Source organism: Podarcis raffonei, chromosome 1 (genome assembly GCF_027172205.1).
Source record: "Podarcis raffonei isolate rPodRaf1 chromosome 1, rPodRaf1.pri, whole genome shotgun sequence".
In the NCBI taxonomy this organism is placed as follows: Eukaryota; Metazoa; Chordata; class Lepidosauria; order Squamata; family Lacertidae; genus Podarcis; species Podarcis raffonei.
In genome coordinates, this window is record NC_070602.1 from 126,966,110 (window position 1) to 126,980,137 (window position 14,028).

The following is a 14,028-nucleotide window of genomic DNA, read 5'->3' on the forward strand; positions in this document are numbered from 1 at the left end:
ATCATTTCTAAAGTCTTTTTTGTTTAATGACATCTGTGCCCTTTTTTGCTGCTGTCTCCTGTCACTTCATTTCACTGTCCTCCTTCAAGTCTCCTTTTCTTTCTCCCAGACTTTTGCCTGTAGCCACAAGGGAAGAGTTGCCTCAGTGGTTGTCCTCTTTCCCAACCTCTCATTTATGTCTGAGAAAATGGAAGGTTTTTTGTACTCCCAAAAAAGAGAAATAAAATTCCCCAAAAGGAGAAGTAAAACATAGCATACTGGTTTTATTACTTAAATATACAGTCATACCTCGGGTTACAGATGCTTCAGGTTGCGTTTTTTCAGGTTGTGGACCGCCGAAACCTGGAAGAACCGAAATGGGTTATAGTGGTACCTTGGGTTAAGTACTTACTTCGTTCCGGAGGTCCATTCTTAACCTGAAACTGTTCGTAACCTGAAGCACCACTTTAGCTAATGGGGCCTCCTGCTGCTGCCGCGCCGTTGGAACATGATTTCTGTTCTCATCTTGAAGCAAAGTTCTTAACCTGAGGTACTATTTCTGGGTTAGCGGAGTCTGTAACCTGAAGCGTATGTAACCTGAGGTACCACTGTACTTCCGGGTTTCGGCGGTCGCGCGTGTGCAGAAGCTCTAAATTGCAACCCGCGGTGCACAGACACGCCGCTGTGGGTTGTGAACGTGAATCCCGCACGGATCACATTCGCAACCCGAGCGTCCACTGTACTGCTCTTGTTTTTTTTAAAAAAAAAAACCTGCTTGACATTTACAGTTTCCGAAATTGTGTTGGGAAGTCTTTGCAGCCTGATTCTAAACACATTCCCTCCGAGCTAATACTGATTTTAGTTGGGACTGCTAAAGCTGCTGACTTAATTTGCATTGTGTGGGCTGATTCACATGTCAACTGTTGATGGTTTTGCATATGTGGGAGCCAGCCTTGACTCTGCATTCCCAGAAAAAAGGTACTGTTTGAGGTGGTAATATATGGATCTCACTTTTGGATAGATTCCTATCCATTATTGAGTATGTGGGCCTGATCAGGAAAGAGGGAGATGTACTGAAACCTCAATTATTATTTTCTTTCCAAGTATGCAGACGTGAGAGTGACTCTCATTTGTGCTAACCAAGAAGAATGCCGTGTCTGAATCAGCCGTGATACTCGAAAATAAATTGTGCTCATTTCGTTTCAGTAGCTCGCCTTCCTTTCCCTTTTACTGTGTAGCATTTAGCTGGTGGTTTTGATACGTATCTTTTTGATGCTGCTGTCCTCAGATGATTCTTAATATACGGTGTGAAAGTATAGCTTTTAATGTACGTTGTGGTTGATCACTTCAGTTATGACAGATTCAGAATTTGGACTTCTCTAAACAAATGCTGCTAAACTAATGTTTAAAACAATTTTTTTCCCTCTGGAAGATTTTTACAGGGCGGTAAACCAGAAATGGATTCAGAAGGCTAAAGAAATAAAGAATCTAACGACTCTTTCTGTGGCGGGAGGATTTCGAGATTATCAAGTTCGTTCAGGACTGGCTTTTCTGCCCCGAACAAGTCATCAAAGCAGTGCCTTATGTGTTGTGGTAAACTATGCACCCATTCTTTTAAAATTAAAGTAATATTTACAGATTTGAGGATAAGTAATTTGCAACCCTAGGGCTCTTGTACACACTGAAGGATTCCTGTTAAAGGTATTGCATATTTAATCCTTGCCCTGGCATTTACTATAACCGGAGTGATTAAAGTTGTATTCTAGATTCAGCTCTCGGTCCCAGTGGAAACAGTGACACTTGTTACCAAACAAATGTGGATTCCCTATAAGATTAGAAGTGTAATGCTTGGGCCAGTATAGAAACGTTTTTCTTCCAAATTCCTTTTCTGATAAAAGGGCCTAGCAGGAAGAAATAAGAAATCCTACTGGACATGACTAAGAGCTGGGGCTTGCCTAATTAAAGTAAATGTCTGGATTCTGTCTAAAGACTGCAGTCCTGCATTCAGCTGGCTGAACAGAAGGATCCAAAGAACCACACATCAAATTTTACATATCCAAGGACACTTTTAGCATTCCCCTTCCTGAACAGCCGCTCTCCATGCTACATAGCTGTCAACCGTCCTTTATTTGGCGGAAAAGTCCCTTATGCCAGCGCCATGTCCCGCTGCTGTCCCTTATTGATGATGTCCCTTAAATTTCCCGGGTTTCAAAGGAAGCAGCTCCTCTCCCTCCCTGCCGGCCAGGGAGGAGGGAGGCTCCAACTGTGTTGCTTGGCTGCGTTTCTCACCCAATAAGGAGCCTAAGAACGACTGGGGGGGTGGAGCTTGCATGCCTTGTGCCAATCAAATCGGCCGCGTTGCCTGGGGACTCACCTTTGCTCAGCACTTCCCAGCGGAGAGGTGACAGTGGTTTTCCTTGCTGCATCCCCTTTGCCGGGTTGCTGCACTGTGGGAACCACCGCTTGAGGCTTCGTTTGGCTGCTGGCTGGGCTTTCTGCCTTTGGCTCGGAGGGGCTCAGAAATTGAGCATACCTGTGCTCTGAAAATCCCTTATTTTGGCTGCTGATCCCTTATTTTCGAGGCTGCTGGTCCCTTATTTTCAAATCTGTAAGTTGACAGCTATGCTGTGCTACATGCCAAACCAATTCTGACACTGAGTTGCAGTTCTGAGGCATAGTGATCTGCTATTATGGGACGAAAGGGAGAAGTACTGCTGTGCTGTGCATGTCTAAACTAGCCCTTTGAATCCCTGCCATTGGGATCTTAGCCGTGGGCAGGATTTCAGCAATGTGCTTTCTTCATTAAGATAATATTAAATGTTTCTCATTGGTAATTTTTGAAAAGAAGTAACAGAAATCTCTTCTTAAATAGACTTCAGCCATTCCTCGTGTCTGGGCTTCAACAGACCATCTCTCCATAGTTTGGTAAGCAGCTTGAACCAGATTAGGTACCCAAATTGATTCTTCTTTTGTTGCTTGATTTCATTTTTATCTGTAGTCTTTATAACTAGCCTTTTTCCCTTACACTCTTTTTATAGGTGTAAAGAATTGATCTTGGCTACCATCCGAGCATTTTTTGACCTTATTGATGAAAACACTAAGCAGGTTTGTATTTCTGTTGTAAATAGTGATGGTATTAATGTTAATTTGAATCCATATTCTGTCTTGGGTTTAGTATAAATATGCTTCATCTGGACCAAAACGTAAGTTAAAATTCTTCTGAAATCACGTGTTAATTCTTAGATAACAGAAGATCCACAGAAGAGAATGCTAGTGTTAAATCATCACTTTCTGAGGCACCCTGCAAAATTATATGAAGAGAGCCCTGAATCTGTTGCTGAGCTAACAGGTTAGCTTATCTTTTTTTTTAAATACAAGATCAGGGTTAGTAGTGAGTAAGCAAAATGGGTTTGAAATAAGCTGTGATCTCTGGTGAAACTAAACACTGGCAGATCCTTCTCCTACCTGATGCTTTACTTGGGTTTTCCCATTTTGTGCACATAGCACCAAACCATGGTTTAGCATTGTATATGTCAGGTTCCTAGGTCTCGGCTTCCTCCCCCCCTTTGGCCATAGATAAGCAGGACAAAGCGAAAAGAGTCCCTTACCATGTAATGATCACAGCAAATGAACAAAGCATCCATTCTCGGAATGAAGGTGTTCCCAATTAAGGATTCCACCCACTTCCTTCCTAGTCACTTCCGCATCTTGCAACCTGATCTTGCAACCACCCTGCTTTTTGTGTAGCCATCTTATCTGTTGTACGTGACCTTGGACTGATAGGCTGAATACTTTCCAGCAGGAGAGAGTCTGTTGGCTCTCTCTCTTCCTGTTCTTCTTCACTTTGTTGTTCACCCCCCAGTTCTTCCCAACTTTTGTCTTCAGAACTATGCCCCTCTGTAAACCGCTGTTCCAAATCTATACTGCTCCACTACTCCTGGGCACCTCAGAATCCTGGTCAGGGGGAGGGGGAAGCTCCCACCATTCCCCATCAGAGCAGTACTCCTCAGCCTGGTCTCTGACAGTATATGAACATGGCCTGTGTGTGGCTTCTCTAACTTCTTGAACCAACTTCATACTGCATCACCACCACCACATTATTTTAGGGGGAGAGTTCGCAGAACAAACTAGTTCTAAGTTGGTGCTATACTTTTATGTCACTAAATATTGGATGGTTTAGTACAACACCATCAGGGAAATGGATCTTTGTATATTCTTACGCTTATTCCTTATTTGTATGAAGTCCAGTCCTCGGCAGATATCATGGCTTGGTACTATTTGAAGTTAGAAAGTGAAAAAACCAAAACAGTGGTGGTAATTTTGTAGGAAGTGAGGAAGAATTTTATTCCTGGATGTGTGAAGAGTGATGTTGCTTGATTGCAGGAGAAGTAAACTGGATCCAGATTAAAACTTCAAAATGGTCCTATACAGTGTACAATGTGAGTTGCGTTGATTTCTTCTTTTAACTGTAACTTAATTAATTTGGGATAGATGACATGGGAAGCTGCCCAGCAGGCAAATGCAGCAACTTAAGGCCTCCTTATTTGATCCCTGGAACTCTTCACGGGCCACAACTCCACTCCACCAGCCAAACTTTTCACTGGCCCTGGTCCACACTCACGTGTTTTTTGCCTGCCTGAAATGCTTGTTTGGATGGAGAATAGGTGTGTGTGTGTGTGTGTGTGTGTGTGTGTGTGTGTGTGTAGAAACCAGCCTACTGTTGTGCTGCCCATTTTTGCCTCTGGCCCCACTCACTGCTAGCATACGGCCCATGGAAGGTGGCCCAGAAGGAAGTTCAGCCTTGAGCTGCTTTGATGAGTTCTCCAACCCTACTTTATACCAAATCAGAATCTCCAGGGTTGCAGACAGGTCTTGTTTCCCAGCCCTGCCTGGAGATGCCAAGAATTTAACCTTAGACCTTTTGCCTGCAAAGTACTGTATTTTTCACTCTATAAAACGCACATTTTCCCCTCCAAAAATTAAGGGGAAATGTGTGTGCATCCTATGGAGCGAATGCAGGCTCCTTGGCTTCAGCGATAGCAACGCAAAGCCTCCGAAGCGCAGAGGGAGTGCTCCCTCCGCACTCCGGGGGCTTCGCATTGCTTTCGCTGAAGCCTGGAGAGCGAGAGGGGTCGGTGCGCACCGACCCCTCTCGCTCTCCTGGCTTTAGGGATAGCCGTCTGAAGCCTCCGAAGGCTTCGGGTTCCTTTTGCTGAAGCCAGGAGAGCAAGACTCTCCTGGCTTCAGTGAAAGGAACCTGAAGCCTCCGGAGTGCAGAGGGAACTCGTGCTGAACTCCAAAGGCTTCAGGGATAGCCGCTTGAAGCCTCCGGAGCGCAGCAGGAACTCGCGCTGCTCTCCGGAGGCTTTGGGTTCCTTTTGCTGAAGCCAGGAGAGCAATACTCTCTTGGCTTCAGCAGAGAGGGAGAGCTGCACAGCACCCCTTCAGCAAAGCGGGAGGAGAAATGGAAGGGGCTCCGTTTCTCCTGCCGCTTCGCTGAAGGGGCGCTGAGCAGAGAGGGGGAGATTTCCCCCCCCTTGTTCTCCCCCTCTAAAACAAGGTGCATCCTATGGTCGGGTGCATCCTATAGAGTGAAAAATATGGTATGTGCTCTACATCTGAGCTTTTGGCCCACTCCCAGTAGACTGTCCAGGACTGTTCAGGGCTAATGGTGATTGGAAACCATGTCTGCTCAATCCCGTTCCAACAGTTCTCCAAACTACTACAGTTTCAGTTCAGCATGTTTTTGTCCTTTTCTGAACAGGAATCGGATGGAAAATACTTTACTTTCCCTCTCTCAGGCCATCGAAAACCATACAGTCATGTCTACTGTCAAAGCAGTATGTTGGTGAGAAATTGCTTTCCTTTGCGGCTTGATTTACCTTCTTATGTATTTATAGTAAGAAAACGATTTAAACGCTTTCACTATTTTGTATGCCAAGCTATAACGTGTATTCTTACCTCTCTTTCTCCCCCACATACCTGTTTTATCTGACAGGACACAAATAGTTGGATATATGGCTGTATAAACAGTTCCTCACCTGTGTGGTAAATATATTTTGCATTTCATAAACAAGTAGAATAGAACTGTTTTCAGAAGATACTTGTGCAAATTATTGCTGTTTTTAATGTTCTTTAAAAAAATAAGGTTTGGTTTTGTATTTGCTTAAAACGAGTGGTGCTTAGTTCTGTTTTGTTTTCATTTTTGTGTTATATTTTCTGGCCTCTTCCGACTGTTGTGACATACTAGGAATTTAAGCCACCCTTAAACCTGCCTTAATCCACTTCTTGGATTAGGAGAATCCCTATAATCCCACGGTTAGCTGTGTATTTGGCTTTAATGAATAGGATTCCCCTGGGGACTGGTGGATTTTGAACATATTCAAAATTAGCTTAAGCACCCTACAGTTATATTTAAATACTGAAGAAAGAGGAGAAGAGAACATTAATATAGCCATATTATAATACCACATATAGTACTGTAACACTTTCATATGGTTTATCTAGTACATGAGAAAGCATTTCCAGTGCTCAAAATAGTTCTTGCTCAAGGAAAGGCCTTTGAGTATTTGTTTGCAATATGCCAATTTATACATTAACAGTCTTCCATGTATTCCTTAGCCATTATTTTATTGTTTCCACTGACCGGTAATCAAAATGTTTGCACAAAATGGCAAGTTAAGAATTTTTTAATGTTTGTTTTTTGTTAAAACATCCTTAAACTTCCCCTGAGAGGATGACAACAATATATACAGGGAGTTTATGTCTGCTTGCTGCATTCCCTTTATAACTTCCATGTAGAAATCTTCAGAACAGCTTATTTGCTAATTAGCCGTTGTGCAGGAACATCAGACACAGTAAATGTCTGGACCAGTGGTAAAGGGTAGTTTCTGCAGAGAAGGAAGGGAATAAAAGCTTTGGGGGGGGGGGCAAAGTTGTTGTGTTTGTTTTAGTTTTGCCAAAAGTTATTGAGCTTTTTGGGCAAAATTGGAAAAAACAGACATTTTTGAGCTTTTTAAAAGGTAAAGGTAAAGGTAAAGGGACCCCTGACCATTAGGTCCAGTCGTGACCGACTCTGGGGTTGCGGTGCTCATCTCACTTTATTGGCTGAGGGAGCCGGCGTACGCCTTCCGGGTCATGTGGCCAGCATGACTAAGCCGCTTCTGGCAAACCAGAGCAGTGCATGGAAACGCTGTTTACCTTCCCACCGGAGTGGTACCTATTTATCTACTTGCACTTTGACATGCTTTCGAACTGCTAGGTTGGCAGGAGCAGGGACCGAGCAATGGGAGCTCACCCCGTCGTGGGGATTCGAACCACTGACCTTCTGATCGGCAAGCCCTAGTCTCTGTGGTTTAACCCACAGCGCCACCCGCGTTTTAAAAAGTAAAATTGCTCAAAACAACACTGCTGACATGAGGTGCCATACACCCGCATTTTTCTGGACATTTTGCCGATTTCCACCTAGACACTGCTTCCAACAGCAGTATTCCAGTTATATCTGGGAAATTCCAAACGTATGGCAACCCTATTCACTATGGTTTGCTGAAACAAGCCAACTTCACAAATTACAGTTGGAAGGTGGCTTATTTCAGCAAAGTACAGTTAAAATTAACCACAGTTTGTCGAGATTAAAAAATTGCAACATGCTACAGTGAATCTGAATTGAGGCTTTTGAATTATGGTGCTGGATGAGACTCTTGAGAGTCGCATGGACTGCAAGAAGATCAAACCTATCCATACTGAGGGAAATCAGCCCTGAGTGCTCACTGGAAGGGCAGATCCTGAAGCTGAGGCTCCAATACTTTGGCCACCTCATGGGAAGAGAAGACTCCCTGGAAAAGACCCTGATGTTGGGAAAGATGGAGGGCACAAGGAGAAGGGGACGACAGAGGACAAGATGGTGGTTCTCGAAGCTACTAACATGAGTTTGACTGAACTGCGGGAGACAGTGGAAGACAGGAGTGCCTGGCGTGCTCTGGTCCATGGGGTCACGAAGAGTCGGACACGATTAAACGACTAAACAACAACAGTGAATCCAAAATGGAAATGAAAGCTTCTAAACACTTCAGAATTGTGGCCAGAGTCAAACTTTTTATGTCTTATCTCCATAATTTTAGAATGTGGTTATTGTGTTACAGTTTCTTGCCTGAGGGCATTTAGACCTACATTTCCACAAAGCCTAATTTGACACTTTGGCCACTACACCACATTAGCTATAGGTATCAATAATAGTGATATTAGAGTTGCTTTCTAAACTTGCTTACCAATTAAAATATAGCACAAGGAACTTGAAATAAATATTCATGAACAACATCTAGCATGGTTCTCTAATTTCTAATAATTTTTATCTTAATTTTCTACAGTCTGCGAGGTGTTGACTTGAGTTGGAAAACTGAATTACTGCCAACAGTTAAGGTAAAAATTGTACCATTTCCTTGAAAACTAAACACTTGTTTGTTTGTTTATTCATTATTTAAGAGAATATAAATGTTCTGTGCACTTAAACACTAATGAATCCACTTAAACACATTTTGAAGAGCTTCTGTGATAAAATTAAGAGTTCCAGTTTTTCCTTGTGGTTTAAGTGCTCTGTTGGAAACTTCGAAATTATTTTCATCATGATTTTTTAAAAAGACTCAAAATACACTTTTCAGGCCAGTTGAACATTACTTTTGCATGTATTGTCTTTCTAGACTGTGACTCTGAAACTTGAAGACTATCCTTCTTTGTCTCATCTTGTGCTTCATATACCAGCCGTCAATGGTAATAAGGTAATAGAGAGGGGTGTCTAGTTTGTGTGTGTTTAAAATCAATACATCAGAGTATTTTACATAACTTTTCCTGAAATGTTGTATGTTTTAGCGCATGCTATAACTTGTGATGAGAACTTGTTGCTTTCTTTTAACAAATGAGCCAAGTCTTTGCTGTTAGACCAGGCATAGGCAAACTCGGCCCTCCAGATGTTTTTTAAGACTACAATTCCCATCATCCCTGACCACTGGTTCTGTTAGCTAGGGATGATGGGAATTGTAGTCCCAAAACATCTGGAGGGCCAAGTTTGCCTGTGCCTGTGTTAGACTATTGATGGATTGACTGCAAGAGTTGTTTGCCTCTGTAGTATCTGGGGTAAAGCACAAACCAAGCTTTAGGCTCCACAAGAGAGCCTAAAATATGCCTTAGTTCCAAATGACACGTTTGAGAATCTGCAGAACATTTGCAGGTGATACAGAAATGACCACTATGCTTATTTCTGTTTACTAATACAGTGGTACCTCGGGTTAAGTACTTAATTCGTTCCAGAGGTCTGTACTTAACCTGAAACTGTTCTTAACCTGAAGCACCACTTTAGCTAATGGGGCCGCTGCGCTGCCAGAGCACGATTTCTGTTCTCATCCTGAAGCAAAGTTCTTATCCCGAGGTAATATTTCTGGGTTAGCGGAGTCTGTAACCTGAGGTACCACTGTAAGGTGATTTGTTAAGTTTATAGTGGAGTCAGTTCTCGAACCCACTTCTCCTGATGTGAAGTTTAATACAGTGGAACCTCAGTTGCCGAACATAATCCGTTCTGGAAGACCGTTCGACTTCCTAAATGTTCAATAACTGAGGCGCAATTGCCAGTCGGCAAAATCCATTGAGAAAATGGAGAAACGCACCTCGGAAGCCGTTCGACTTCCGAGGCACGTTTGAAAACGGAAGCATTCACATCCGGGTTGTCAGCGTTCAAAAGCCGAAACGTTCAACTTCCGAAGCGTTTGACAACCGAGGTTCCACTGTACCTTGCCTTGGTTTTCCACTTTGTGAGGATGAAATGCTATGTGGACCACTGCCAGAAATTCTAGAAATCACTTTGTATTTCTTTGTTGCAGTTTACTTTGGACTGCGAGTTCTTTAACGAAGCTTCAAGAACAGTACAGCTTCCTGTGACCCACCTTTTTTCATTTGGTAGGCCTCCTTCGCTGCATTTGGCAAAAGCACGATTCTGGTTTCCGTGTATTTAAATAATTATTTCTTGTTAATTGTGACTCTAAAGACTGAAATCTTTCAGATATTATATTAGTTTTCTGTTAATTAAGTTGCTTTGACTGTATACTCTATCTTTGACTTTCCTCAGATTGTTTTATTGATGTTTTAATATTCTGTAAACCGCTTTGAGATTTTTCTTAAAAATATAATGCAGTATAGAAATGAAATAAGTAATAATGATAATTTGCTGGCTACTTCTGACATGAGGCATTACTTTCTACAGGGCTTTCTTCAAGCAAAACCGTATTAAATTCAACTGGCCTTATTCACAAGGTTCAGCTTCAACATTTTGGTCAGGTATAAATACTGATTTATTATTATTATTATTATTATTATTATTATTTATTATTATTATTTCAGGTACATAAGTTTTCTGTCTTGGGTTAGTTCTTTTGGGGAATTCTAGTAAACTAACATGTATTGCATTGTTACATTTGTTTATAGATATACCAAGCTTTTAACATCCTTATAGAGAGCCGCTGCCAGTCGCTTAAAGGTAAATTTATTTCCAGAAATCACTTTTTTAAACTAGTGCTGGGGGGGGGGGTCCTTTGCATGTACCTCATTACTCGCGTATTCTTATTTTTGTAATGTCATTCATTCTGTAGTTTTCATTTCTAGGGTCATTTTGTAGTCCGACTTGCTGTAAAATTAACCTTATTTGATTTTTTTTGGGCTTTGTTTACTGATGTGGGTGGTTGACAGTACAGTTCCACGTGCTATATTGAAACCTACTGATTCACATTTGAGCAAGGCACATTCAATATTAAGGATCACCTTACTCTTCCCTGCTGTTAAAATCTCCCAATTTTTGTTCGTTTTTCTTCAGTTTTGCTGAGATTTCATAACAGTCTTCTTCTTTTCTTGAAGTATAGTTTCAGTAGCTGAGCTTGCCAGTTCATTACAAAGCACTCTACAATTCAGCTCAATTTTTCTGCAGTACCCCAGCTTGATTTCATATTATGTTAACTCTTTTAGCTGATAGATATATATCAGGTCTGAAAGGTCTGTTAATCTAGAAGATTTGCTCTGAACTACTATCTCAAGTTTAGCAGGTGAACTAGTGAACTACAAATAAGCTAAGGTATCAGCATGTGGAGATGTTTGCTTAAATCAGCCAATTAGTGTGTGTGTTTCAGAATCCATTATTTTTTGTTTGCTCTTATCATGGGTAAGGGGGGAAAGGACTCTGTTACAAGAACTTTTTTTTTAATCGGTTGATTTAAAAATTGATGGGTACTTGGGAGGCAAATTTAAGCTTACTTTTAATGCAAAGGCAAAATTCATTTTAGTCCATAGATTTTAATATTCTTAATCCCTTATTTATTGGGGTATTTCCTGAGCATCACAAGATTGGGCTGAAATGTTTGAAAGAAAATAAAGTGTGTGTGTGTTTCTTCCCCTCAAATGGAGCTTAAATATTTTCTAATGTAAGTGATAACTAAGATGTGACAGTAGATTCAGGACTCTGCTTCATTAATGGGGTGTGGACTGAGAATTTTATATGAGGATTTTATCACTGGTGAGCACCTGGTGTGTCCTGGTAAACCAGGTAAATGTGTGTTGCCACTGAGCTAAGTTTTATTCTAAACTCTGTTCTGATCGTTTAGATGTGGTATATATAGAACCCTGTGTGGGCGAGAGAGGAATTAAATGTGTGCAAATGTAGTTGGGATGCGGGTGGCGCTGTGGGTTAAACCACAGAGCCTAGGACTTGCCAATCAGAAGGTCAGCGGTTCGAATCCCCACAACAGGGTGAGCTCCCGTTGCTTGGTCCCTGCTCCTGCCAACCTAGCAGTTCAAAAGCACGTCAAAGTGCAAGTAGATAAATAGGTACCGCTCCAACAGGAAGGTAAACGGCGTTTCCATGCGCTGCTCTGGTTCGCCAGAAGCGGCTTAGTCATGCTGGCCACATGACCAGGAAGCTGTACGCCGGCTCCCTCGGCCAATAAAGCGAGATGAGCGCCGCAACCCCAGAGTCGGTCACGACTGGACCTAATGGTCAGGGGTCCCTTTACCTTTACCTTTAAATGTAATTGGTATCCCTAAGATGCCTAAATTTGTTTTCTAATCTGCTTATGTTTCAGAGGGAAGCTTTCAGTTCATATGTATGAGATGGTATATGTGCTGTGTGTGTGTGTGTGTGTGTGTGTGTGTGAGAGAGAGAGAGAGAGAGAGAGAGAGAGAGAGAGAGAGAGAGACACCGACAGAGACAGAGACCCATTGGAAACATGGTGATGTGGATAGGATGCAAATATTATTCCTTTCATTCAAGTCAGCAGCTTTCAGGGTTCACAGTGGTAAAATGACTGGTTCATTATGCTGCAGGCACACAACATTTAAAATGAACCTGGATTGCTCTTGAAGTTCTCCTCTTGCCCCCGCCCCAGATCTTGCAGGTCAGCGTTAATAACAAGGCATGTTGTCCGTTGTGTTAGCAGACTACCAGTTTGTTACTTGATCTTTTGTAGTTATCCTTTCCCTAATCCAAACTGATTCGTTTTGTCTTGGGTAGTACTTGGATGTTAAGCATTACAAAGGCAGATTTATGTGGCTAGGTTTTTCCACTTTATGATAACAATCACACAGTAGCTTGGCATCTTGAAATCTCCCATTTATGCCAGCAAGGATGTGTAGAACCTTATCATCCTCATGCCCAAGAAGTGTGTGTTAGTGCAGAGAGGAAGCTTATGATTTGTAAGCCTGACATTTTTAAATTGCCACTTGAACTGGGTACACAACACTCTCCTTAAAGTTGGCAATCTAATGCCACTTAAGAGTGAAAACGGATGAAGTGAACATACATTTTCTGTTCTGTGAATGACCTTCCCATTTATCTTGCTGAGTGGCACAGTTGCCATTTCTCTTTGCTCTTGTTGTACTTCATAAGCCTCTTTCTATTTCTTTCACTGTGCCTGCCTGCAGAGTTGGAATCGGGTAAATGATGATATCACACAGCCCTAATATTAAGTCTGCCGTGCCGCTTGAGTCTGCAGTGTGACGTGAATAATGAGAAGTGTGGCTCAATACAAAATTGAGATAGACGAGACACATTGGCAAAGAAGCAAAAAAATTAAAATGCCGATTATTAGAGATTGTGAGCAACTGGGAGATGGTTATTGGAATAAGAGAATTACACATTACAGTGGTACCTCGGGTTAAGTACTTAATTCGTTCCGGAGGTCCGTTCTTAACCTGAAACTGTTCTTAACCTGAAGCACCACTTTAGCTAATGGGGCCTCCTGCTGCCGCTGCACCACTGGAGCACAGTTTCTGTTCTCATCCTGAAGCAAAGTTCTTAACCCGAGGTAATATTTCTGGATTAGCGGAGTCTGTAACCTGAAGCGTATGTAACCCGAGGTACCACTGTATTGTTATTTCAGTTGTTGTTACATTTCATTACAATTCTACAACCTTACATTCTAGCTGTTTTATGACTATTTTTTAAGTGTTAAGATCTAAAGAAACAAAAAGAGAGTCAAATGACATTTGGGCCTCATTCTTGGTCTCTCATGTCACAGCAGAACCTAAGGTGTTGTAAAACACTCCTTGGACTTGCTTTTTGATAGCGTGATACGTTTTGAAAAGTTTATTTGTTTGTTGTAGCAGAGTCCTTTTGTAGTGGCCTGATTTAAACTGTATTTCATCACGTGCTTGGCTCTTTGTTTTATTATGTACTTTCATTTTCTTCTTTCAGAAAGGAAACCTTCTGTGTACCAGCTTCATATACCATGGTCCTATGAAGACTCTTTAACTTTGTCACAGTAAGAGTTTAACATTATTTGATTTCTTTACGTCACTGAAAAGTGTCACACCTTAGGACTTCCATATATGATATGAATGCGTTATCACAATATGCAGGTGAATAGGACCACAAAATTTGGGACAGCAAATGATCTTAACATCAGAGTTTTTAAGGAAGGGTGAAGGTTTCGTGTTTAACAACTAAACACCGAATAATAGTTAAATAGCCAGAAGATTCCTACTAATGCCCGTTTCTTCACAAGTCCACATGAGACATGG

General features: G+C 41.8%; 1 protein-coding gene across 1 annotated transcript in view; it reads left to right on the forward strand.

The window, feature by feature from the left end:
• The window catches only part of PGAP1 (post-GPI attachment to proteins inositol deacylase 1), a 56,070-nt gene that overhangs the window by 26,460 nt on the left and 15,582 nt on the right, over nt 1-14,028 (forward strand). The window contains exons 5-17 of the mRNA XM_053361805.1: nt 1,412-1,572; nt 2,852-2,904; nt 3,018-3,084; nt 3,223-3,328; nt 4,363-4,418; nt 5,744-5,827; nt 5,978-6,027; nt 8,346-8,397; nt 8,676-8,753; nt 9,849-9,924; nt 10,229-10,302; nt 10,450-10,501; nt 13,703-13,769. Coding sequence (XP_053217780.1) covers nt 1,412-1,572; nt 2,852-2,904; nt 3,018-3,084; nt 3,223-3,328; nt 4,363-4,418; nt 5,744-5,827; nt 5,978-6,027; nt 8,346-8,397; nt 8,676-8,753; nt 9,849-9,924; nt 10,229-10,302; nt 10,450-10,501; nt 13,703-13,769 — 976 coding nt within the window. The remainder of the gene's footprint in view (nt 1-1,411; nt 1,573-2,851; nt 2,905-3,017; nt 3,085-3,222; nt 3,329-4,362; nt 4,419-5,743; nt 5,828-5,977; nt 6,028-8,345; nt 8,398-8,675; nt 8,754-9,848; nt 9,925-10,228; nt 10,303-10,449; nt 10,502-13,702; nt 13,770-14,028) is intronic.